This window comes from Stigmatopora argus, chromosome 16 (genome assembly GCF_051989625.1).
Source record: "Stigmatopora argus isolate UIUO_Sarg chromosome 16, RoL_Sarg_1.0, whole genome shotgun sequence".
In the NCBI taxonomy this organism is placed as follows: domain Eukaryota; kingdom Metazoa; phylum Chordata; class Actinopteri; order Syngnathiformes; family Syngnathidae; genus Stigmatopora; species Stigmatopora argus.
This window is the reverse complement of record NC_135402.1, coordinates 2,126,002-2,149,850: the sequence shown is the minus strand read 5'-3', so window position 1 is coordinate 2,149,850 and position 23,849 is coordinate 2,126,002. Positions and strand designations below refer to the sequence as shown.

Here is a 23,849-nt window from a genome sequence, read left to right as displayed (position 1 = left end):
TGTTTTATTTTGCAGTACAGTCATTGACTTCCTTCTTTGGAATTTCTTCATGAGATGAATATGTTGTCAAAGAAAGGAGAAATTGTTCATGTTCCTGGGAAAAAACATTCCATGATGTTTTCCAGTGAAGGCAGGTAAACTAAACTGGAATAGGGAAGACACATTTATTTTATATTTTAAATACTAGTACATATTTTGTGACACTGACTCTAGTCCTGTAATTATTTACCACAGAAAATCCCAAATTTTACTTACATTGTATGTTATGTTATTACGAGTTTGTAATATTTATCATTATTTATTGCAAATATATATTATTTGTACAGATACATAATAACTTATTAACATATCGATGCCAGCAATAGAGCAGAAGTGAGTAGGTGTCTCCAAATCTTTTTTTAAACACCAAAATTATATCTTCCTAATTTCACACTGAATAAATCAATAGAGATTGAATAGAACTAAATTTTTCTATATTTTGTGGTATCAAATGGAGATTTTAAATCGATTTACTAATTGCGTGGTTGTAATTGCTATGTCTCACCAGTGGAGGGCAACAAAACTCACACTGCCCTCTGTATCCCATACCGGAAATAGAATTCTAGCTATATCCACTCATAAACAACTAAATAACCTTTGTGCTTCTTCTATTTCTATGCTGAAAAACGATCTAAATTATATAAAATGATAACATTACACTTGAAAATTGGTGTTATGTGGGCATCAAACTGGCGAGCGTTCGCGAACTTTGCGTCACGCAGGCTGGCAAGGCCGGGTAGCAAAAATGGGGTGTGTCTTAAAGGGGAGTGTCCCGGGACAGCCTCAAAAGTAGCGGCTTAAAGCTCAGCTGCCACGCCGTCTCATCGCCGCAGCTTGCTTGCACTTAAAGCTCTCATCTCGGCTCACACACTTCTTTTTTTCTTCCTCCCTTTGTTCCACTGAACAACTTCCGGATCCTCCAGGTACGGCAAATTTGACATTCCAGCAAATGCATTCCATTCCGTGGGCCAGATTGTAATTTGATGTCTGAATAAAACTGAGCAAAGAAATGGCCTCCAGACCTACTGCAGACCAGACAGGCTTTTTTTTTCTTCTTCTTCCCCTGCATGAAAGATGGCTAATTTTTCTGGATTTCTATTTGGGTGCAGCAATATTTTATGTATAAACACCATATAAGGACATAGAGTCGTGGCACTGAGATAGCAAATTATATGTGGTTTCACTTGTTGTACATAGTATAGTTAGTAAATGCAGTATTAAGAATCTGGGTTTGATTTCCGACCTGCCCTTACTACTTTGGTTAAACGTAAATCCTGACTTTTCTTTATGTTAACTGCAACAAATCAATGATGCACAAAGGTCAACTGTGTCAGACTCCACCAGAAAGATAAAAAAAAGTATTACAACTTGATTGGATGAGTTAATACTGCTCAAAATGATTTGATTTGAACCAATAAAAAAAATTGAACAAATGAGAATAGGGGTGATTGACATGGCCATTTGTGTACTATAATGCACAAGAGGAAACATCTGCTGTTTCCATGGAGACGCCCAACCAAATAGTGACGCAGAGGAAGCTGTGTCAGCGACCATGAGATGAGTTTGTCACATCAGAGTTGTGTTTGCCACCACGTTTGGGCACGATATAGATGGAAAGTTGCCATCCAATGGGGTTGCCATGCTTTAAATCCTCACTCAGATGCGAGTCCAAGAAGCTTGCGATGTAAACACAAGCCTCAAACAACTGCATGCTTTCTTTGTGCGAGATTTGGATGTTTGCTTAAGATCCAACGAGGATATCGAGGAAAAAAAACTTGAACTAGCATTGTCAAAAAGTTGTCAAAAACTGGCTAAAATTGAAAAACTGTTGGTAGTTAAAACTGCTTCCAGCATTCTTAAATTGAGTGCTATGTAAATCAGTAATAAGTACTTTACAGCACTACATTTATCCCAGTTTTGAAAATATAAAGTTCTGTATTATTTGTAAGATGATATAAACATTGCCCATGGAGACCATGACAACATTTGTATTTTTTTTTTTTAATTCTTAGTAAAAGGATGGAAGCGTTTGATACTCAAAAAGTAGCAAGCCTTGCAAACAATAACAACAATACACTAGTTTGAGCATAATATAAAGTGAAGTAAACAATATATACCACTTAAAGATTTTGTATCATTGAAAACAAAGGGATGAGTACACTTCAATGTGTATATATATTTTTAACCTTTATACTATATTAGGCAGCCCCTATTATAAAATGAGAGAGTAGATATCAGTAATAGTTCATAAGAATGTTGTAGAAGAATTTAAAAAACTAAATCTTGCAAAGATTTAGTGTATAAGATGAAAGAGTTGCATGGTTCTCCTACTAAGTTAAATCATTGTTTATAATTATTATGGGAGCTCATTGACATGATCAGTATCTTCATTTTGATGTATATAATTTGTCACTTAATACAACCAATTATTTAAATAGGAGTAGCATACATTTCCAAAAAAAATGGTCCGAAATGAGATTTTCTTGTTCATTTTTTTAATTTATTTTTTACTGAAAGCACAGTCAGTCCAATCCTAGATGTGGTGGAAAGACAAAAATGAGTCATTCCCTATTTAAGGAAAACCCCAGGACATGCCTGTAGTCAAAACATCATGTGCATTGACCAAATAAAATTCCAAATCCAGAAATCATTTTTCATCTGGGGCACCAGCTGACAAATCACAAGGATTTTCAGCCCACGCTATTTAGTGACATAAGGCTACACTGAATGCTGCTGCAGTTTGGCCTGCAGTTTGGCCTGCAGTTTGGCCTGCAGTGGGGGTGTTCAAAAGGAGTGGCCCTGCCTGCTCAACTCGCTATGGGGGAGGGGGACAGACATTTTTGTTTGGAGAAGAAAAGTGCTGGCCTGGAGTTAGAAAGAGACTTTTATTGCGGATCTACTTTGTTTCTAACAGCACGTCAAAAAATAGGGCACATTTTTGACAGGGCGATATAGATATATAGAGAGATATAGATAGAGAGAGATATAGATAGAGAGAGATATTTTTCTATTCAATGCTTTATATCAAAGTGCCGGCCCGGGGGCCAAATCTGGCCCGCCGCATCATTTTGTGTGGCCCGAGAAAGTAAATCATGAGTTTCTATTTTAGGATCAAATTCAAATGATGATATATGTACATTACATTTCCTGATTTTCCCCTTTTTAAAATCAATCATTGCAATTTTTCAACCCATTTTTTTCTTTTGTGTTTTTAGTTCAAAAAACATTTTGTAAAATCAAAAAATTAATATACAAATATTTTCCGTTTCCCACTTTAAAAAAATATTTTGTTTCCATTTGAAATAAAAAAAAGATGATTAAAAGACATTTTCCATTATACAAAGAAAAAAAAGTTTAAATAAACAATGCTTTAGATCTATAAAAACGGACTATTTAGGGCTTTTGATCCAGTTATTTTAATCCAATTTTAAAAAATAAAAAAAAATCTAGATATTAGATCTAAAATAGTCCGGCCCACATGAAACGGAGTTGACGTTAATGCGGCCCGCGAACCAACCCGAGTTTGACACCCTTGCTTGATATACTAAAACATTCCAAAGTCATTTATTTAGTTGGTTATTTTTAGGCAACAAGGTTAGCATGGCCTCAAAGGTTCTGGATCACAGACTTATATTTGCCATTCTAATTTACATTATCGCCTACCCTACCTCGAGATAAGCTCCAGTTCACCGATTTTTATAGTTTTGACATTTTGCGGTCTTTCATTATTATTTTTCTATACTGTGAAGCTCCCCCGGGCATGACGACCCAATGTTTGCTTTATCAGGAGTGACAAAACTAGTCTCTTACCCAAGGAGAAGTGATGGTAGAACATTTTTCTCCGGTTAAAGGCTCTCGAAGAGATTTTTGGAGTTTATCCTGCAGGAGAAAATAAATGTGAATATATATTTGTTGCACATTGAGATGAGACTGTTATACAAAAAAAGCAGAAGTAGTGGAAAATATTTTTTTTTGCCCTGGAGATTCTTCCCATGCTTGTGGTCAGACAGTTAGAAGTCGAAAGCCGTCCGGTTTGAATACAAGTTTGGATGATGACTCATGTAAGAACACACAGTGTAACTGTGGAGAGGAAATTTCATCCAGTAAAAAATCTCTATTTGCAAAAAACATTGGAACATAGTATTCTAATCTGCTTATGCTGGCTATAAATCACAGTACACTTTAAAGTGTGAAGTCAAATGAGCCAAGCATGTTGATGTCATTTGGTAGATGAGGGCAACTTAAAAAAAAGGCAAAATGTGATTTCCTAACAGTGCTCCAATTCAGACTAGTTTTTCAAGGCTTGTAATGTTGACTCTGAAAGTCAAGATAGTTTGCTGAAAACATTTCTGTGACTAGTTGTAGTATTTATGCTCAGAAAATCATGTGGTCATCAAAATGTTATGTAACTAGTTGTTGCTGTCGTTAAATAACAATAGTTTAGAGTATAATTTAGACATACATTGAGTACAAAGTATATTTTTTGCTGACTTGCGTGTATCATTACAAACTTGTGAGGGTTGCAAAATGAGATAAATGTCTTTCAATGGATTACTTGACACAAAAGTGGTATTTTTGCCTACAAAAGGACTATAAACAACTTGTTTTGGTGATTCTGAGTGGACGGGTGGAGCTTAAGTCATGAAGGAAAGACCGTTTATTTTTTGTTTATGTGTAACTACGCTATTTATACAACACACTCATTGTTATTTGCCTTCTTAAAACGAAATCACGCAATGTATTGGCAGAAGCTCCGTTTTACTTTTCAACTTCTACGAAACAAAAATATTGCCACTACTTTAATTGCCTCAGGAAAAAAAAAACAATAAAGTTTGCCGTGAGATCCATATGGTAATTGGAATTAAAACATTAGATGTTCTGAGTCAGAATATCCAAAGCTTCCTTTCCCGAGTGGGAAACACCCAAGTAGCACTCGCGCACTTATGACTCACTCGCACGAATATCTAACTATAGCTTAAACTTTATCTTCGTTTCCATAGCGATAGATGAGCCTAAAGGGGAGTGGCTTGATATTTCTAAGATCCACTAGGTCATAAAAAGGAGCTACTATCAAGCTTCATTTCTCACAGACTGACTTCTTGCACAACTGCTAAGTTTTTGTCATCCAAATTGTCTTCAATCTGCAAAGAAAAAAAAACGTTGTGTGCTTTGCTGGCAGGTAGAATGGCCCAGCACGCCGAATTTGAGCGGGCAGGAAAGAAGCAGGGTCTCCAGGTGTGGAGGGTGGAAAACTTTGACCTGGTTCCTGTCCCTGAGAACCTGCACGGGGGATTTTACACCGGAGATGCGTACATCATCCTCAACACCATCAAGCAACGATCGGGAAACCTGCAGTACGATCTCCATTTCTGGCTAGGTGAGCGCAATGGCTGACTCTTTCCAAATGCAGAATTCAAGTGGGCGTGCACTCTAAATTCTAAAACGGGAATATGTTGTGATCTCATTATTCTTCATGGCTGTTTGTAAACTTTTGCACGTGTTTGTGGAAGCCAAAAGTGTTTTTCCCGTTGACTTGAGGGTATCCGATTTCGTCATTAATCTATACCCGTCAACTCCCCTTATTAATGATTGCAATTCCCCTTATTAGGCGATTTAAAAAAAACGTACAGTTGCAACGTGGCATATATTTACGACCATATGGCGCACTTAAAAGTCTAAAATTTTCTCCAAAGTATGCACTAAATTCAAGATTGTGTAGATGTCGCTGTATGACGCTGACAGTTTGGCTGTCTGGGTACATTGCTTGCTGACACGCTATATTTAAATCGTGAAAAGGCAAACTTGACATGCCTAAGGCATGATAATATTAGCAGTCGATGACGTTTCCGTCCGCTACCAGCGACCGAGGCGATCCGGATTAGAGCCGAAATGGAAAAAACAAGATCGGTTTTACAAAAAAAACATACTTAAAAAAATCCTGTGCAAAACTTGTTTTATGGGATACACAACATGATATGATAAAAAAAATGTATAAAATACGGGAAAAAATAAAAAATAAATTGACAGGTATGTGATTCCAGGGATTTTGCCAAATCTGTAGTGTGATTGGCCCCGTGAAAACTAGTGTTAGATTTGAATAGAAAATGAAGATAAAGCACTGTTTTTTTGTGGGTGTTTTTGCTTGGGCAGGCGATTTCTCCACGCAGGATGAGCGAGGCTCGGCAGCCATTTTTACGGTCCAAATGGACGACTTCCTCGGGGGGAAGCCCATCCAGTACCGGGAAGTCGAGGGCCACGAGTCGAAAACCTTCCTCGGCTATTTCAAATCCGGGCTCAAGTACATGGTGAGATTCAGTGTTAATTTGTCAAGTATTTGCTTAAGTTTCGGATGCACGCGATTTAATTTAAAGTGACAGTGCTGCGATACACTCGGGAATTAGACGGTCAGTCATTAACTTTGGAAAATGTATTTGTACTTGCCAGAAAGGAGGCGTGGCCTCAGGATTCAAGCACGTCGTCACCAACGAGGTGGTTGTACAGCGAGTGCTCCAGGTCAAAGGTCGACGTGTCGTCAGGGCAACCGAGGTACCGGTCAGCTGGGACAGCTTCAACCAGGGAGACTGCTTCATTCTGGACTTGGGAAACGTGAGTCACGTTGGACTTCCTTTTTAAACATCTGCTTTGGGTCCTGAAATGACGGGAAGCTGTTTCACTCTATTGTCGGCTTGAATTTGCCTGGACTTATTTTTGCCTCTCCTTGGTGGCTCGCAGGAAATCTACCAGTGGTGCGGCTCCCAGAGTAATCGTTTCGAGAAGCTGAAGGCCACGCAGGTCGCCAAGGGCATCCGAGACAATGAGCGAAGCGGCAGGGCTCGCGTTTACGTCTGTGATGAGGGGATGGAGAGAGACAAGATGATAGAGGTGCGATCATTTTATCGTTAAAATTAAGTAATACGCCATTTACCCCCGAACAATTTGATGCTAGCCCTTAATCAGATGTTAATCAAATTTGACGACCTTAAAAATGGATCTTTTTGCTACTAGGTTTTAGGAGAAAAACCAGATCTGCCTCTTGGAACTTCTGATGACATCAAAGCTGACGCGTCCAACCGAAAGAAGGCCAAATTGTACAAGGTTGCCATGTTTTTTCTTCAACATTGTGAAATGATACTGCCGTATATTTGCAAAAATGTTATTAGCAGCTGTACTAGGAAGATTAATGACATAATCTGAGCAACAGGTCATACTAATCCTATTCCCTTGGATTTACTGTCTGCGGCAATGAAGTTATCAATGTCGATTTTTTTTTTAATCTGCCTTTTTAAAAGTTTGTTGAAAAAGGAGAGGTCATAAGAACTAATATGTTGACGGACAATATTTGAAAGAGGTTTACGATCTGTGCTTTACAATCGCATACCTGTTAATTTATAAGTTTTTTGATTATTTCAAATTGTGTACGCCGTCTCACAACTTTTGTACGGATTTTTTTTCAAGTACGTTTTTTGTAAAACCGATCTGGTTTTAGCCATTTCGGCTCTAATCTGGATCGTCTAGGTCACTAAGTAGGAGACGAAATCGTCATTGCTGACTGCTAATGTTGTCATGCACGTCAGTCATTTGCGCCTTTTCACTATATAAATATAGCGCGTCGGCAAGCGATATAGCTAGACCACAAAGTGGCGACCCGGGGGCCAAATCTGGCCTGCCGCATCATTTTGTGTGGCCCGGGAAAGTAAATCATGACTTTCTGTTTTAGGATCAAATTAAAATGGAGTATAGATAAATAATAAATTTCCTGATTTTTCCCTTTTAAATCAATAATTGTAATTTTTTAATCCATTTTGTGTTTTTAGTTCAAAAATCATTTTGTAAAATCTAAAAAAATATTTAAAAAAGCTAAAATAAACATTGTTTTAGATCTATAAAAACGGACTATTCAGGGCTTTTAATCCAGTTCTTTTAATCCATTTATATAAAAAAATCTAAATATTATATCTAAAATGGTCCGGCCCACGTGAAATCAAGTTGACGTTAAAGCGGCCCGCGAACCAACCAGAGTCTGACACCCTTGAATTAATACGTGGAAATGCAATCATTAATAACAGGAGCATTTGACAGGTATGCAATCGCACTAAATGCCTTTCCTTTATTCCTTGTCAAACACTCTATAGGTGTCCAATGCGAGTGGAGGTATGACAATGGCGCTGGTGGCTGAAGAGAACCCGTTCCCGCAAAGCGCTCTGGAGTCGGGAGACTGTTTCATTCTGGACCACGGCTCGGACGGCAAAATCTATGTATGGAAAGGTAAGCTCAATTCGCACTTTTCTAGCCCTTCTCTCTTTTTGCCAAATCTCAGTCATACCCGCATATTCTGCTCACGAGCGTCAGGGTCACGTCCTTTCTTTTGTTCCCCCCCCGAAGGTCAAGATGCCAACACGGACGAGCGAAAGGAGTCGATCCGAGCGGCCGAGGAATTCATCGAGAAGATGGGTTACCCCAAACATACCCAAGTGCAGATCCTTCCCGAGATGGGCGAGACGCCACTCTTCAAGCAGTTTTTCAAGAACTGGAGGGACAAAGACCAGACGGTGGGCTTGGGCCTGGCCTACATCGCCAACAGCATCGCCAGGATTGAGAAAGTGCCCTTTGACGCCGCCTGTCTGCACGATTCCGCCGCCATGGCGGCCCAGCATGGCATGGTGGATGACGGCAGCGGAGAGAAACAGGTGAGATGCTCTTCGATGGCGTCCCTCTTTTGAGAAGAAGAGAAATCCATTTTGTATTATTATTTTTTTCATACAGATCTGGCGTATCGAAGGATCCGACAAGATGGCGGTGGACCCGTCCACGTACGGCCAGTTCTTTGGCGGGGACAGCTACATCATCCTTTATAACTACCATCACGGAGGACGTCGTGGACATATCATCTACATGTGGTGAGAAGGACGAGAGAGGCAATCACAACCAAACTCTGTATATCATACCTGTCAACTTTTACGTTTTTCCTATATTTTATACCTTTTTTTATCATTTCAAAGTGTACAACTTTTGTCCGGGATTTTTTAAAACGTTTTTTTTTGTAAAACCGATCTCGTTTTACTCATTTCGGCTCTAACCCGGATCGTCTCGGTCACAAAAATGTCATCGTGGACTGCTAATATTGTCATACTTTGAGCATGATATGCATTCCGCCTTTTCACTATATAAATATAGCACGTCAACAAGCAATGTAACCACACAGTCAAGCTGTCAGCGTCATTCAGCGACATCTACAGAATCTTGAATTTAGTGCATAGTAAGGGGAATTGCACTCATTAATAAGGGGAGCAACTGACAGGTATTTTATTTACAAATAAAGCATTGAAATGTCACCCCTGCCATTTTTCTATCCACAGGCAAGGAATGGATTCCAGCCAAGATGAAATCGGGGCCTGCGCTATCCTCGGTGCACAGCTTGACGACGAGCTTGGGGGCGGTCCCGTACAGGTAACGCAAGTTGGGCACGGACCCCTTTCGGCTTTTCGTAAACCGTTTTTGTTTTAACGATTTTAGCATCTTTCAACCCATTTAGCCACTGTCGTATTCCGTGCTCTCCTCATTTGATCTTTGCATCCTTTCGATTTGTGGCTGCCTCGCCAACGGGCTTCTCTACTCCTTAAATTTTGCAACACTTATTTTTCCCTCAGGTTGTCGGTGCTCCTATAACCACTCAGGTAGTATTGTCCTATCCAAACGGACTCTCGTCTTTTTGTACAGAGCCAGCGACAAGATACGACCTTCTGTCGACTTGACCATTAGTAACGTAGCTCTTAGCAGTTCTCCCATTTAACTAATACACCATGGTTCCAATCATGCAATTTTCCATAAAGTCTATATAATATGTAGATATAAAAAGTAGTTGATATAATAACACAGTCCTGGCTCTGTGCCTTTGACTGCATTTTCAATTTCACATGCGCATGTCTCATGTTTGTGTACATTTCATTGCAACTCAACTGCATGTATAGTTTGTGTGTGTCCAAGAATGATAGCTTATGTATAATATATCATTTATTTATATAGAAAATATAGACTAAATAGAATTATAGTCCCAATTTCACAAAGTGTATTTTTTTTCAATACTATTTTTATTTTCTTCATAATTATGATGCTGCCAGCCAGGATAATCTATACTTTGATTCAAGTAGTGTAGAACTGTAATGTAATAATGTATTTTTGCACATATAGTAATGCACTATATTCAAATTTAATTAGAATTTGTACCTGAGCGTAGTTTTCTTTGTAGATGGCGCTGGTGCATTGTTTTATGGGGCTAATTAATTGAGGCTTAGATCAGAATTCAACATTAGTAAAGCTTCACTTTGAAGAAAAAAAACTGCATGTGCTATGGGATGAATAAAGTTTAATCTAATTGACAGCCACCCATTGTCACCCGGTCAGATCGAGAAAAAAAAAGGAAATTTTCCTCAGATCAAATATTTGCTTTGACTTGAAGCATTGTGCAAATATTCACTGATGCACTATTAACTAACACTCCCAGGCACGCAAATATAGTGCAAAATTGTCGTTTAGCTCAACCATTCTCCCTTGTGGCCAAAATGTGGCATGACAGGACAAATGACTTGACAACAAGGGATGATCGGACAACAACCCACGCATGAGATGAATCGCGCAGTGAAACCAGCGCAGTGCACCCACCCGACCCAATACTAACGAGATCTCGCCGTTTGTGTGCCAGGTGAGGGTGATGCAGGGTAAAGAGCCGGCCCACCTGATGAGTCTTTTCGGAGGCCAGCCCATGGTGGTCTACAAGGGCGGGACGTCCAGGGACGGAGGTCAGTCATCTCCCGCGGAGACTCGCCTCTTCCAGGTGCGCTCCAACTCGGCGGGACACACCAGGGCTGTGGAGGTAAAAGTCCGACGCCATTTTAGAAACGCCTTAAAGACCTCACAATTGTGAATCCAGAGAAGATGAGAGTTAAAGTCGCGTACTTGGTTCGGATGTTTAGGTGGACGCGGTGGCGGCCCATCTGAACTCCAACGATGCTTTTATTCTGGTGAGCCCCGCTGGTTCCTTCCTGTGGGTGGGACTCGGGGCCAGCGATACGGAGAAGACCGGAGCTCAGCAACTGTGTGACATCATCGGAGCCACGCCTTCTGAGGTGCAAGAGGGAGGAGAGACAGGTAGGGAGTATTTGTATAAAGTATGGATTCCAAGCAAAGGTTTTCACCTGCAAAAAAAATATGTCCGCATAACATAAAATGCCATTTTTCAGATGAATTTTGGGATGCGCTTGGAGGAAAGGAGGCCTATCGCACTTCTACCAGACTTAAGGACAAGATGGACGCCCATCCTCCTCGACTGTTTGCTTGCTCCAACAAGACTGGAAACTTCATTGTAAGTCGAAGTTAGCAAAAGACACTTTGCAGCACATGTGTCAAAGTGGCGGCCCGCGGGCCAAATCTGGCCCGCCGCATCATTTTGTGTGGCCCGGGAAAGTCAATCATGAGTGCCGACTTTCTGTTTTAGGATCAAATTGAAGTGAAGAGTATAGATGTATATTAAATTTCCTGATTTTCCCCCTTTTAAATCAATAATTGTAATTTTTTAATCCATTTTTTCTGTGTTTTTAGTTCAAAAATCCTTTTGTAAAATCTAAAAATATATTTAAAAAAGCTAAAATAAACATTGTTTTACATCTATAAAAAAACTGAATATTCAGGGCTTTTAATCCAGTCCATTTATAAAAAAAAAATCTAAATATTATATCTAAAATGGTCCGGCCCACATGAAATCGAGTTGACGTTAACCAACCCGAGTCTGACACCCTTGCTTTACAGTAACTGGATAGTTTGTGTGTAACGTTAATGGATCGTTTTTCTTCTTTAGTCAGTATGATGAAAAATCTGTTTTTTTTTTTACAGTCAGAGACGCGTAACTTTAATCTATTTTTCCAACCCAGATTGAAGAAGTACCTGGGGAGATGACTCAGGACGACCTGGCCACGGATGACGTCATGATCCTGGACACTTGGGAACAGGTTAGGAAATGAACAAAAATCAATGAAAATAAGTCAATGATCCACGACGTACTATTCTTCTTACCTTTTATTTCTTTTGTTTGTTTTCAAGGTGTTTGTCTGGATCGGCAACGAAGCCCAAGATGAAGAGAAGACCGAAGCGATGACATCCGGTGAGAATACTTTTTGCTACTGTATACAATGTTTGAATGCAATAAAAGTGATGTAAGAATCATCAAACGATAACTATTCCCTCAGCGGTGCGTTACATCGAGACCGACCCCGCTAACAGAGACCGCAGGACCCCCATCGTGAAGATCAAGCAGGGCTTTGAGCCGCCCACCTTCACCGGGTGGTTCCTGGGCTGGGACCACGACTACTGGACCAGCGACCCGCTGGAGCGAGCCATGGCCGAGCTGGCCCTGTGAGCTCCATCTCATACCCGATACCTGCAGCGCCCCCTGACTATATTAATGTTTATAGCAACCAGTATGCCTTGAGACTAATGTAGCCACATGGCTGCTTTCATTAGCTTTTAAAGCAAAATAATAGCTGGAAATCACTTTACAGGCGTGCTTGATGTGTTTTTAAATTCAATTTCCTACACTTTTTTGGCAAAAATGGAAGTTCCTACACATTTTTTCAATCATTTTCTATTTGGCCTGCAAAGGATAGGATGCCTTAATATTGTAGTTTATTTTTAGGCTTTTAGGTTTTTATGGTAACGTGCCAGTTAGGATGGTTGATGTATTTATTTTGAAGCGCTAGCTGCTTTTTACAATTTAGCTTTCTTTGCACCTTGCCAAAATGACAATAAAATCTAATTAAATGGACTGTGACTGTCAATGTATTTAAAAAAATACATATAAATTCAATGACAGACTTTTAGGGCATTTTATTTATGTTCAAAGTATAAGTAGTTCAGGATATGAAATCCTACATGCCAAACAAAACTAACAAAAATGGACTTTTCAGCTTTGGAAAATAAGAACAGTCTTTGAACACAGCACAGAAAAGCACACAAAATATATCTCATAATTTCCCTTCTGAAAATAAAGTGTGCACTTTAAACGTAGATAGCATATTTTGGTTAATACGTAACATTACAGCAGATATTTTAAGGTCATTTTGCCATTTTTTTCATCAGTAGAGTTTCAAAATGACTGCTTAAAAAAATTGTAACATTTACCTAACAGTTTCAGTGTATAACAATATACTCAATAGCTTCCCAAAGCTAATTCTGAATACACTTGATGACATTGCGTGGAAAATCACGTGCACGCACACCTGAAATATTTAGTAAAGCTATTTAGTTTAGAATTCGCTCTAGATTGTATCGGCTAAGACATACAACAAAATAAAAAAACAGCACTCATATTTAAAGACAGACTATTACAACAACGACAAAAAATGCTTGTCTAAATATTTGGCTCTAGCAAAGCTTGTTAAGTTAATAAAAACTAAAACTGCATAGAAACGTGTCCAAATAAATCTATGGTAGTAAATTAAGGCCTTTTGCTTAAAAGTGTTCCAACTTAAGAAGCCTTTCACCCGAATGAACCCACATACAAAACACACATATGGCTTGAGTTATTTCCAGGAACTCCTCCCACCTGAAATGAAAAACCAGCTAAATCCTGATTTCCTGACCTGGCAATGCTAAACTCGTATTCAAACTAGACATCAGTCCACCTATTTTTTATCTCAAAATTATTTAAACACGAGTTTGCTTTAATGCATCCACGATGGGTCGATTACACGTACAGTATAGTTTTTTTTATTTTTAATCTATATGGCAGACTTATTCCATATTTAACCTCCTGTGTTAAATCCGTACGACATAAAATCATGGGTATTAAACTATAAAAATGAATCGTGGATTGGGGAAAGGGAGTTCCGGTTGTTGGCACTGTGGTGTAAACACCTTTTTTTAGGTTGTTTTCATAAAGAAACACTAAAAACGAGAGTTTCAATGGCACCAGTGTTAACAGACATTTGTTAAACGTCTCTTTGTGCCAGAAATTCCTGCTCTTTCTCAACTTGTTTTGGCTGCGTTAGCACAAAGTTGCTAAACAACATCGTATTCTAGCTCACACACACATTTGATTGGCTATTCTTTTCAGTCTGAGAGGTTTAAGAGTGATAATTTTATTTTCTTTCTTCTGGTATGTCGCCTACTGACCGGGGAAAAAAATGAAAGTTGTTAGTAAAACATGCAGGGTATGGGATAGGATAGTAAATAGGATGAAATTTAAAAAAAATCATAAAATCAACTCACGCTGGCAGTGGCTGCAGAATCGAGCATTACGTAAGAAAAATGCATCAGTCGAAGGTCACGTTCACGTTTTGGAGGCTCGTTAGGGGGAGGTTAGTGTTTGATAAAGCCTTGCATCATCTCCAGAGGCAGGGGGAAGATGATGGTGGAGTTTTTCTCGGCAGCGATGGTGTTGAGGGTCTGCAGGTAGCGCAGCTGCAGGGCCGACGGGGACTCGGCGATCACCAGGGACGCTTCCTTCAGCGCCCGCGAGGCGTTCATTTCGCCCTCTGCGGCTATAACCTGGGGGGGAAAATATGATAAATATGTCATCCTCCACATACTATTGAGTGAGATGATCAAGTCACTTCTGATTTTAAATGGGGAAAATGTTCCATTTTTTTTCCAGACCCTAACTAGCCCTTCAATATCGTATACTGAGCTCAAACTTTTTTTAATGTGCTTGGATTGGATTTGACTGGATAACTTTATTCATCCCGTATTCGAGAAATTTCATTGTCACAGTAGTAAGAGGGTGAGAATGCAGATACAAGAAAGGAATTTTAGACATGAATAGATAGGTAATAAGTAAGTTAATAAATAAATAAGGTTGTTGCTGAAATATATATATATATATATTCCAAAATAGACAGGGTACTGGGTGCGCCTTTAAATGCGATGTGTCTTGTGTGTGTGTCAAATACAGAAGTAGCACTCGTTACTGATACTGCGCCTTTAAATGCGATGCGCCATTTAGTCGTGAAAATACGGTACATACATATATATAAATATACATACACATAGATGTACATGTATACATACAGTAGGTCTTAACACTACCTTAAACATAACCTTAAACTGACCACCACCCCATAAAGCATGCTCAAAATTTCCTCTGCAATTCAACAGCAGAATGATGCAATAGTCAGAAGTTGACTTTATCCAAAACTTGGAAAATGACAGTTTGACTATAATAGACATAGAAATAAATATAAAGGATTTTTAAAATGTTTTTTTTACCTTGGCCCTGGCCTCGCGCGTGGCCTCCGCCTCGGCCGCCATGGCCCTCTGGAGCTGCAGCGGTAGCTTGACGTCTTTGATTTCCACTCGCTCCACTTTGATACCCCAGTCATCGGTGGCGTCGTCCAGGGTGGACTAACAAAACACAAATTAAATCGGATTTTTAGCATTGCTGCTAATTCACAAATATCATTTGAAATTCCAATAACATGATGGCGTTCTCTGACTATCAAGACCAAATACAACAATGACAAAGTGACACCCCGCCGACTACAATGATTCCCTCTAATCGCACACTAAATATTAGCCCATCCAAAAATCAAATACAACCTGCTAAATGAATATTGCAAATAAAATGACGCCTGGAATGAATCATTTTGGATCGACATGAGTTTTCAGTGTGTTTGTCTACCACATGAGGGCAGACTTTTCATGATGAACAGTGGGAATGCCAGATGTTCTATTTTACACCCCAAACAATATAAGACACACTACCTGCATGCTGTGCGCAATTTCTTCACGGTCCGAAAGGATCTCCGCCAAGTTCTTAGTACCGAGGACGTTCCTCAACGTGGTCTGGGCTAACAGGCGCGTGGCGGCGTCAGCGTTGGTGATGTTGGCCACGGCCAGGGTGGCGTTCTGAACCCGGTAGTACACCACGCCATCCACGCTCACGGTCACGGAGTCTTTGGTCAAAACCTGCAAGGGTTGGAATCCCAGACAGCCAAAAAAGCAACAAAAGATTGTTAAAAGGGGAAATTTGAGCAGAACGTATTGTTGTGCGTTGCGTGGGAATACCAGCGTTTTTTTTTAACTTAACATCAAGACTTTTATACATTGAAATTCAAACCAAAATTGGAAATAGAAAATTAATTCATGGGATAAAGCACTAATGGAGCCACGTTAAAAATTAGGACGTGATGTCACTTCATCTTTTTTATTCTTACCTAAAAAACAAAAAATCTTGCATAGTCGTTTTGACACCATCAGAAAATGAATGAATGAATAAAGTGTTACTTTTGGGATATAGGAAGTATATGCTTTAATTTTATATGCTGTATTTTGTCATGTTAACTATGAAAATTTGACTTGAATGAAAATAGAATTGGGTAAGTAATAAAATCAAGTCATTTTGAGTCATAGATTTTTTTATGTATTAAATCTGTAAATCAGACAATTTTGAGGAGTGTTGAGTTTTTACAATAAAAACTCATAACCTTATGGCAGGGGTGTCTAAACCTTTTGGTTTAAATTTAAAGAATGTGAGAGCCAAATTGAAATGTTAATGTCATTTAACCTTATTGAGACTTGAATACTTCATGAAAGAAAAAAATATTTCGGACTAAATATACTTTTTAACAACTATTGAATCATTTTCCGTCAGGCACTAAATTAAATGAATACCATTAACGCTGGTAGATGTCCGATTCATCTTGTTTTTAAGTGCAATCACAGAATCTGGGACAAACTTTAAAATGTAGTATTTAGGCTCATTAATAGCAAAGTGGTCGTAATCAAGTAAAAACAAACAAAGTCTTAGAAAATGGAGTAAAAAAAATGCTATTTTCACTAATTGGGCAACCCCATTTAGCACAGAAATTCAAAATATACTACGACAACTCCCCTTTTTCTTCTTTTGACGTCTTAAACTTTCAATATCTCAAGTGATGTCATGTTTTATTATCCTAGAAATAGTGACATTCTTCAAGCACGCTTTTCGAGTTAGTCTTTAAGATTGGTGAGCCGAGTGCGGAACGTCGAAAATACATTTTGACGGCCTTTTGTGTTTCACGTCAACACAATGGCGCGTGTCGTACCTCTTGCGGCGGGATGTCAAAGGTGATGGTCCGCATGTCCACGTTAATAAAGCTGTCCGTGCACGGCAGGATGAAGAACAAACCTGTGGAATCAGGAAAATGCAAATACAGTGGTACCTCGACAACACACTCTTAACAGATTTAAATTAACTTGGATTGATATATACAGACACTCAAACATACGTTTAATGTAACTTTACACAAAACTGAATTCTAATTTAGTTTTTTTTTTTTTTACCTTCGTTCTGGGTGGGTTAGCGGTTTGCCACGCCTCCACCCTGACGTTCGCTATCGATGGGCTGTTTGCTGTTGTATTCCCTTGAAAATATTCCGAAAATGATGCACACAAATGTCCTCACAATAGCATAACGCACGACCACTTGCCAACGAGAAGTAGTCTTGAATGAGCGATCGCGGGAGCTAACAGGCTAAGAAAGGAATAACAGGTTACCCACGTATTGATTGTGGGTAATGAAGTTTTATTGTGAGAAAGGGTGCCATTGGCTATCGGTGTTGTGTGCACGAGTATACTTCGTTGTGCGTTTTCTGGTCCATGTGTAGGTGAAACTCGTGTTCAGTGCTCGTAGATATCTGTTATACACGAAAGAGATGCGGCAAAAAAAGACAGTGCGCTACAATGATAAACAGCCTCTCATGTCATGGCCACCTGGCTTGGTCGCATCTCGAAAATTTTCTCGTATCTAGGGCGAATTATTTGATCGAAATTTTCATCGTATCCCGAGCATCTCGTAGGTCGAGGTACCACTGTACCGTATTTTCTCGCATATTAGCCGCCTCCCCGTATAAGCCGCACCCTTAAATTTGCCTTAAACTGCTTGAATTTTACAATTTCCCTCGTATAAGACACCCCCGATTCAGAATGTTCACCTCCACATTCATGGTTTTGATAGGGAGTACAAATGTGTTACTTTGAAGTGAAAATCTTAAGAAAAATCATTGCACGTAATGTTTCCGAAAGGGTGTTGCCTGCACGTAGACAAATTTAAAAAGGAAGTCATGTGAGCACTACAACCAGGAAGTGTGTCCGTAGCGGTCTAGTCCTAGGTCAGATGGTGGCGCCCTGAGTTAGCAATGGCAGGCACAATTGAGTGTTTTCACATTTTATACAAGATATGGTTTATTTTTGTTCTTGAATTTCATTCATAGACGTCAAAATAAATTTTGTTAAGCGTTTTTTCTGTTGATCTTTTCTCCATTTTAAAATAAATGACCATATCGGCCGCCTTGTCTTGCGTTTCGTGCATGTCAAGTCTAATTTGTGCGTATATAAGCCGCACCCTTGATTCAGTCATCTTTTTTTTAGTTGCAAATACGGCTTATATGCAAGAAAATACGCTAGTCATCCGCGGCAAACACAATAAAAAGCACGCGTCTTCGGAAACGACGGATGAAACGTTGGCGAGTGCCCAAGTCAAGCAGGCTTTAAGTCTGCAGCTGTGCCGACAGTCGGGCAAAGCTTGCGAATATTTGGAGTCACTGCCATCCAGCGGGGGGCACCAAACAATGCTTGGCACGCGTGCCGAACTCGAACGCTAGCTACGCAAACATTTAGCGTTCATGGATTTTCGGGTGGAATGAGAACAAATATTAACCGCGGCCTTCCCAACGTCGAGCTGAGGATCGTCGGGGGGGCTCGGGGGACCCTCGGAGATGCAGGCGTGTGAATTAAAAAGAAATAATAATTGAGTGAGGGTAAGGAAGCATTACAGGGAAACAAGCGCTGAATTTAGTTCGGGTATAAGCACTCTGGGACCCCCAGGAACGCGGGATTTGCTATGGAGAGAGCTATTATTACCCCACGCTGTCACAAATGGCATCTCCAGGCACTTCAAGGAGTCCAATTCCCCCGTTTTTAAGAGGACACTCCCAGATTTTTTTTTTATTAGGTGCAGTAAAATAACAAATCAATGATGAAGAGATGGTGAGCTATGAGATGTATGCAAATTATTCCTCGTGGGAGCCTGTATTTTTCCCTCTACAAATACTTTGTCTTAGCGAATAGGGATATAAGTGTGTGTGTGTGTGGGTATGTTTGAGTCCCATCACTGCTTTCAGATTCATTATTGCATCTATAAGTCAAACTGCACTGGCAGACATATGGCAAGACATAAATAAGGCCCCGGTGAATGTCATTGTGTTGTTTAGACGTGAATATTGTTTCTATTTTCTGATTTGTGCCAAGGCTGTCCAACAAGATTTGATTTTTTACACTTTATTATTACAATGGCTTTACTGGAGCTTTTTTACTATCCTTGAAAATCTTGTTTTCCTTCATAGCATTTTTATTCTAAATCGACCCTTCCGTGTGACGTTGGTTAAATTTACTTTTTTTTTTTTGTGTGACCGCCACCCGGCTTGAAATGTGCCTTTGTCTTAAGATTTACTCCGGGATAAAATCCTTGCGGGTTTGTGTGTAACCAGGCAACCATTGATGCAGGAGCCCATTTATGTCAGAAATTAAATAAAGACGATCTGTTGTGTACGAGCCGTTTGCCGACAGTCATTTGGAAATGGCAAGAAAATTCAGCAGGAAGCGACAAAGGAACGAGAAGCATCCGGGAAAATCACTCAAAATAAATAGGAAATGATCCAAAATTTACCAAAAGTGACCTGGAAGTACCTTGAAAAGAAAAGAAGTGACGCAAAAGAAACTCATTGCTTGCTATTGACAATTTAAATTCTCTTCAATTTGCTGTTTTAGCTATTTTCAGTCTCAGACCAAGTAAAAATGGCTGTACCAAAATGGATTACAGTGGTACCTCAACCTACGATCAGCTCTTCCTACGACATGCTCGTGGTATGATGAAAATTTCGATCGAATAATTCGCCCGCGATACGATCAAAATTTAGAGATGCGACCAAGCCAGGTGGCCATGACATAAGTGACTGTTTATCATTGTAACGCGTCTTTTTTTGCCGCATCTCTTTCGTGTATAACAAATATCTACGAGCACTGAACGATTTATTCAGACGAGTTTCCTACTACGCATCGACCAGGAAACACACAATACGCATGCGCGGGCAAAAAGAGGGCTTTCTGGGTAATGAAGTATACTCGTGCACACAACACCGACAGCCAATGGCACCCTTTCTCAGAATAAAACTTCAGTACCCACAATCAATACGTGGCTAGGCTGTTATTCCTTCCTTAGCCTGTTAGCTCCCGCAATCGCTCATTCAAGACTGCTTCTCGTTGGCAAGTGGTCGTGCGTTATCCTATTGTGAGGACATTTGTGTGCATCAGTTTCGGAATATTTTGAAGGGAATACAACATCAAACAGCCCATCGATAGCGAACGTGAGGGTGGAGGCGTGGAAAACAGCTAACCCGCCCAGAACGAAGGTAAAAAAAAATTAAAAAAAATTAGAATTCAGTTTTGTGTAAAGTTACATTAAACGTATGTTTGAGTGTGTCTGTATATATTAATCCAAGTTCATTCAAATTAGTTTGTTCAGTTAAGAGTGCGTTGTCGTTGAAAGTCCCCCAAAAACCTCCACCCTCTCTGTGCGTCTCTCTCCCGTTGGCGAAATCCGCCCAATTTTAGTTCTATTAAACACATTTTATGACTATTAAACCACTAGTTATGTGTTACTTTGTTTCATGATTGACATCCCTACATAGCATACATTTTGTGGTCATTTCCTACCTGGCCCTTTGGCTCCTCCCCTTAGAAGACGTCCCAGGCGGAAAATAATGGCTCGCTCGTATTCCTTCACGATCTGTATGCGGAAGCAAAGCAAACAATGAGCTTGTCGATCTGGTTTTTGCAGCTCTCACATGACAACCGACCGATATCCTGTAATTGGACCTTATTGTAAAAGGACTGATGAGGTTCATCAAAAGTTACCCGATTAAAAATACACAAGAAAGTGTGCCATAAAAACCTAAATAAAAGAAAAAAAAAAAAACCTCCACCTTAATGCACATCCATATGGAGATTGGCAATGTGACCACCATGAGAAGAAGAGACATCCCCACCAAAAGCCATCCACAGAATCCAATGTCAGCGTCTCCACTCTCCAAAGCTGCGAACAAAAATACACCCAAATCTGTCATTTCTACATTAAAAGATAAAAATTCAGGAAGGCTGTCCTCTTTCTACAAAGCATTTTTTTTAAAACGTAAGATTATGGCGGGCGGTGTAAGAATGTCATCATGTTACGTTCTAAAGCACACGCAGCCACTATCGTACTTTTCTTTTGTTTTATAGAACATTTTGCTCTAAAAGGATCACTGTGGAATCGTGATATTCCAAGGTTAGGAATGGCATGCAGCAGTTTTTAGTTAGTGCAACAATGGAAGAAGACATCCCAACACAGCAAAAGCTGACCTTCGACCTTCTGGCTAATGGCCTGCATGTCTATCTATTTGACTGAATATGTTATACAGCTGCAATTTATAGACCGGTGTGGCTTAATTACCAACAAAAGCACTTTTCTTGTAAAATGTTGTAGGTGCAGCTAATAGTCGACATTTTAGACGCACAAACATTTCCCAAGAAAACTGTTTTAATCCATATAAGCGCCGCATTGGACTACAAACCACAAGTGTCCATTGTATTTTGCAGTGGCGGGCCGTCAGGGCCTTCAAGACCTTCTCTGCTGGCCTAAGAAATATCTGAATCCTATATTATATTTTGGCCATCAATACTTATTAAATAAATCCAAATTGTCTGTTAGTTTCCTTTCCCCCTGGTTGCACTGCATCCAGATGTGTTTTCATATTGAAGCATTTAACCAATCACATTTCAGCCATTATTTGTTGCCAGGGTCAAAAATCTGCCTCAAGGCCTTCACAATCAGTTCTGCAGGCTCTGCTGCATTAAACAAGCGTCGATAAGACTGTTGCTTTAACCAATCAGATTTCGAGTTGGCAACACCACAATGTAATGTTGCGGGCGTAGGGATACGTCATTGCCTTGTTGCAGGCGGAGGGATACGTCATCGTTCACCAACTATGAGGCTAGTGATTAGCCAGAGCTACCAAACTGTATTTGGAGCGCGTTGCACAAGCAAATATATTGTTGTGTTGATTTAAAGCCATTTTCAAGACGGACTATGCCAGAAATACGACAGGACAGGCTGGACTTTCAGCATTATATAAGATGGATATTGTGTACAGTTAAAAAGGAATTTTGGTGAGTAAAATATGGCTATATTCCTAAATAATATTTCAATTGCGGGCTAAGTTCTGATATCTTTAAAGCTCCAGTGTTTGTATTTAATCCCCATTTTAGTGCAATTTTTGCCATTTCGCCATTGATGTCCATCGCTGTCTTTTCCCGGGAAAAATCACCTCCCTGGCCCGGTTGTAATGTCTGAAAAGCTCCAGTATTTGCATTTAATCAATAAATGCTGCTAGGAAGTGGATTTTACCCCATTTTTGTGTATTGATTTATTGATTATTTTCTTGTGTCGCAGCTGTAGCTGCAGTCGAGGTTTTATAGCCATAACATAGTTTTTGAGGGTTGGATTGATTTGTTGAAGGCGCTACGAGGAAAAATGCACGGACCGCCACTGGTATAAAGCATCTAAATTCTGCAAAACTGCAGTTCCCCACCAGCGTGAATGTTTCAATTCCAACATTAGGCCATCAATCGATAACCAACAGCATAATAAGGTGCAAAATACCCCGAGGCACAACATTTGGCACTGCCTTCATTCTGACATCTCACTAGTTCATAGAATATAAGTGTAGTACTCCTGTTTTATACTTAAGATTTACATCGAGCAGAATACAAGGACTTGTATTCTCCCATAATGTACTGATAATCATAAAGACCAGCCGCTTATTATTGTATCATCCCAAATCATACATGTGAAATACTTATTTGACATGTTCCCAATCATTGATCACAGACTAATTGTATATATTCTGGGCTAGGTTACTGGCAAAAAAATAAAAGCAAAATGGATCAAGTTTAAAATAATGACATGCAATGATTCAATGGGTGTGACAGGATGCAATACCTTCTGCATCATGTAAAGTCCTGCCTGGACCTATAGACAAAGTCAAAGGTCAAAATACCATCGATCCAAGTACATCATATGGGGATTCAACCAATGAGTGAATCATCAGTGTAAAAAAAAAAACATAGTATAATAAAATCATCATCATCATATGATAACTACTAATTACTTAAATGGAATCAATGCAATTCAAAGTGTGCTGAATAGCAGTCTTAAGAAGCCATTAGCCTGCACATGGGATAAGCTAAGCGTGGCTTTTCCTTTCGCTTTGTGAAACCTTCTCATGTTGAATTTAAAGGACTTCTTGATGCAAGTGATTCTATTTGGGAAATAGATGACATCTGATGTGTTTTAAATAGCATAGCATTCGCTTTTAAGGAAAGGAACGTATACACGATGACGCTTCATGTGCTCAAACACCAATAAAAATATTCGTACACGGAATCAAGTGTTACCTGATTGACGTTCTCGCCTTTTTGCAGCTTTCATTGCTAATTCTTCGTCTTCCATCGGTAATATTACGATTATTTTACAGCAATTAAAGGACGTGCGTAAAGGAAAATGTTTTGCTTCACGACACACGGGCGTTGGTTTGTCCGGCGGTTGGAAGAAAATATTTTCCCTCAATGTTGACTAGAAGGTGTTGCGACGCATGAGTTGCATTTACTGCCTAAGCGAAATACCTGTAAGTCAAAATCCGGGGTATAATTTTTAAAGAAATGTATATATTGATTTAGCCACGCTTGGG

At 39.6% G+C, this 23,849-nt stretch overlaps 2 protein-coding genes across 4 annotated transcripts; one reads left to right on the top strand and one right to left on the bottom strand.

Moving 5' to 3' along the window:
* The first annotated feature begins 802 nt into the window (after window positions 1-802).
* gsna (gelsolin a) lies at window positions 803-12,853 on the top strand. 2 transcript variants are annotated; one of them, XM_077622055.1, is made up of 17 exons: window positions 803-962; window positions 5,219-5,416; window positions 6,190-6,344; window positions 6,484-6,645; window positions 6,772-6,921; window positions 7,045-7,134; window positions 8,172-8,304; window positions 8,422-8,726; window positions 8,803-8,936; window positions 9,396-9,486; window positions 9,687-9,713; window positions 10,739-10,909; window positions 11,010-11,184; window positions 11,277-11,398; window positions 11,964-12,041; window positions 12,133-12,193; window positions 12,279-12,853. In XM_077622055.1, exons 2-17 carry the CDS (start codon window positions 5,224-5,226, stop codon window positions 12,446-12,448), a joined length of 2,217 nt encoding a protein of 738 aa, XP_077478181.1. In that variant the 5' UTR covers window positions 803-962; window positions 5,219-5,223; the 3' UTR covers window positions 12,449-12,853. The 2 variants fall into 2 exon arrangements, with proteins under 2 accessions (XP_077478181.1, XP_077478182.1); XM_077622056.1 differs by lacking the exon at window positions 9,687-9,713.
* Window positions 12,854-13,115: 262 nt separating this feature from the next.
* stom (stomatin) lies at window positions 13,116-23,731 on the bottom strand. Of its 2 annotated transcripts, XM_077622059.1 has the most exons (8): window positions 23,557-23,731; window positions 23,102-23,131; window positions 21,048-21,157; window positions 20,779-20,851; window positions 17,112-17,194; window positions 15,790-15,993; window positions 15,295-15,429; window positions 13,116-14,577 (listed from the first exon to the last, which is right to left on the bottom strand). In XM_077622059.1, exons 1-8 carry the CDS (start codon window positions 23,609-23,611, stop codon window positions 14,389-14,391), a joined length of 879 nt encoding a protein of 292 aa, XP_077478185.1. In that variant the 5' UTR covers window positions 23,612-23,731; the 3' UTR covers window positions 13,116-14,388. The 2 variants fall into 2 exon arrangements, with proteins under 2 accessions (XP_077478185.1, XP_077478186.1); XM_077622060.1 differs by lacking the exon at window positions 23,102-23,131 and having other exon boundaries at window positions 23,557-23,728.
* Between the last annotated feature and the right edge of the window lie 118 nt (window positions 23,732-23,849).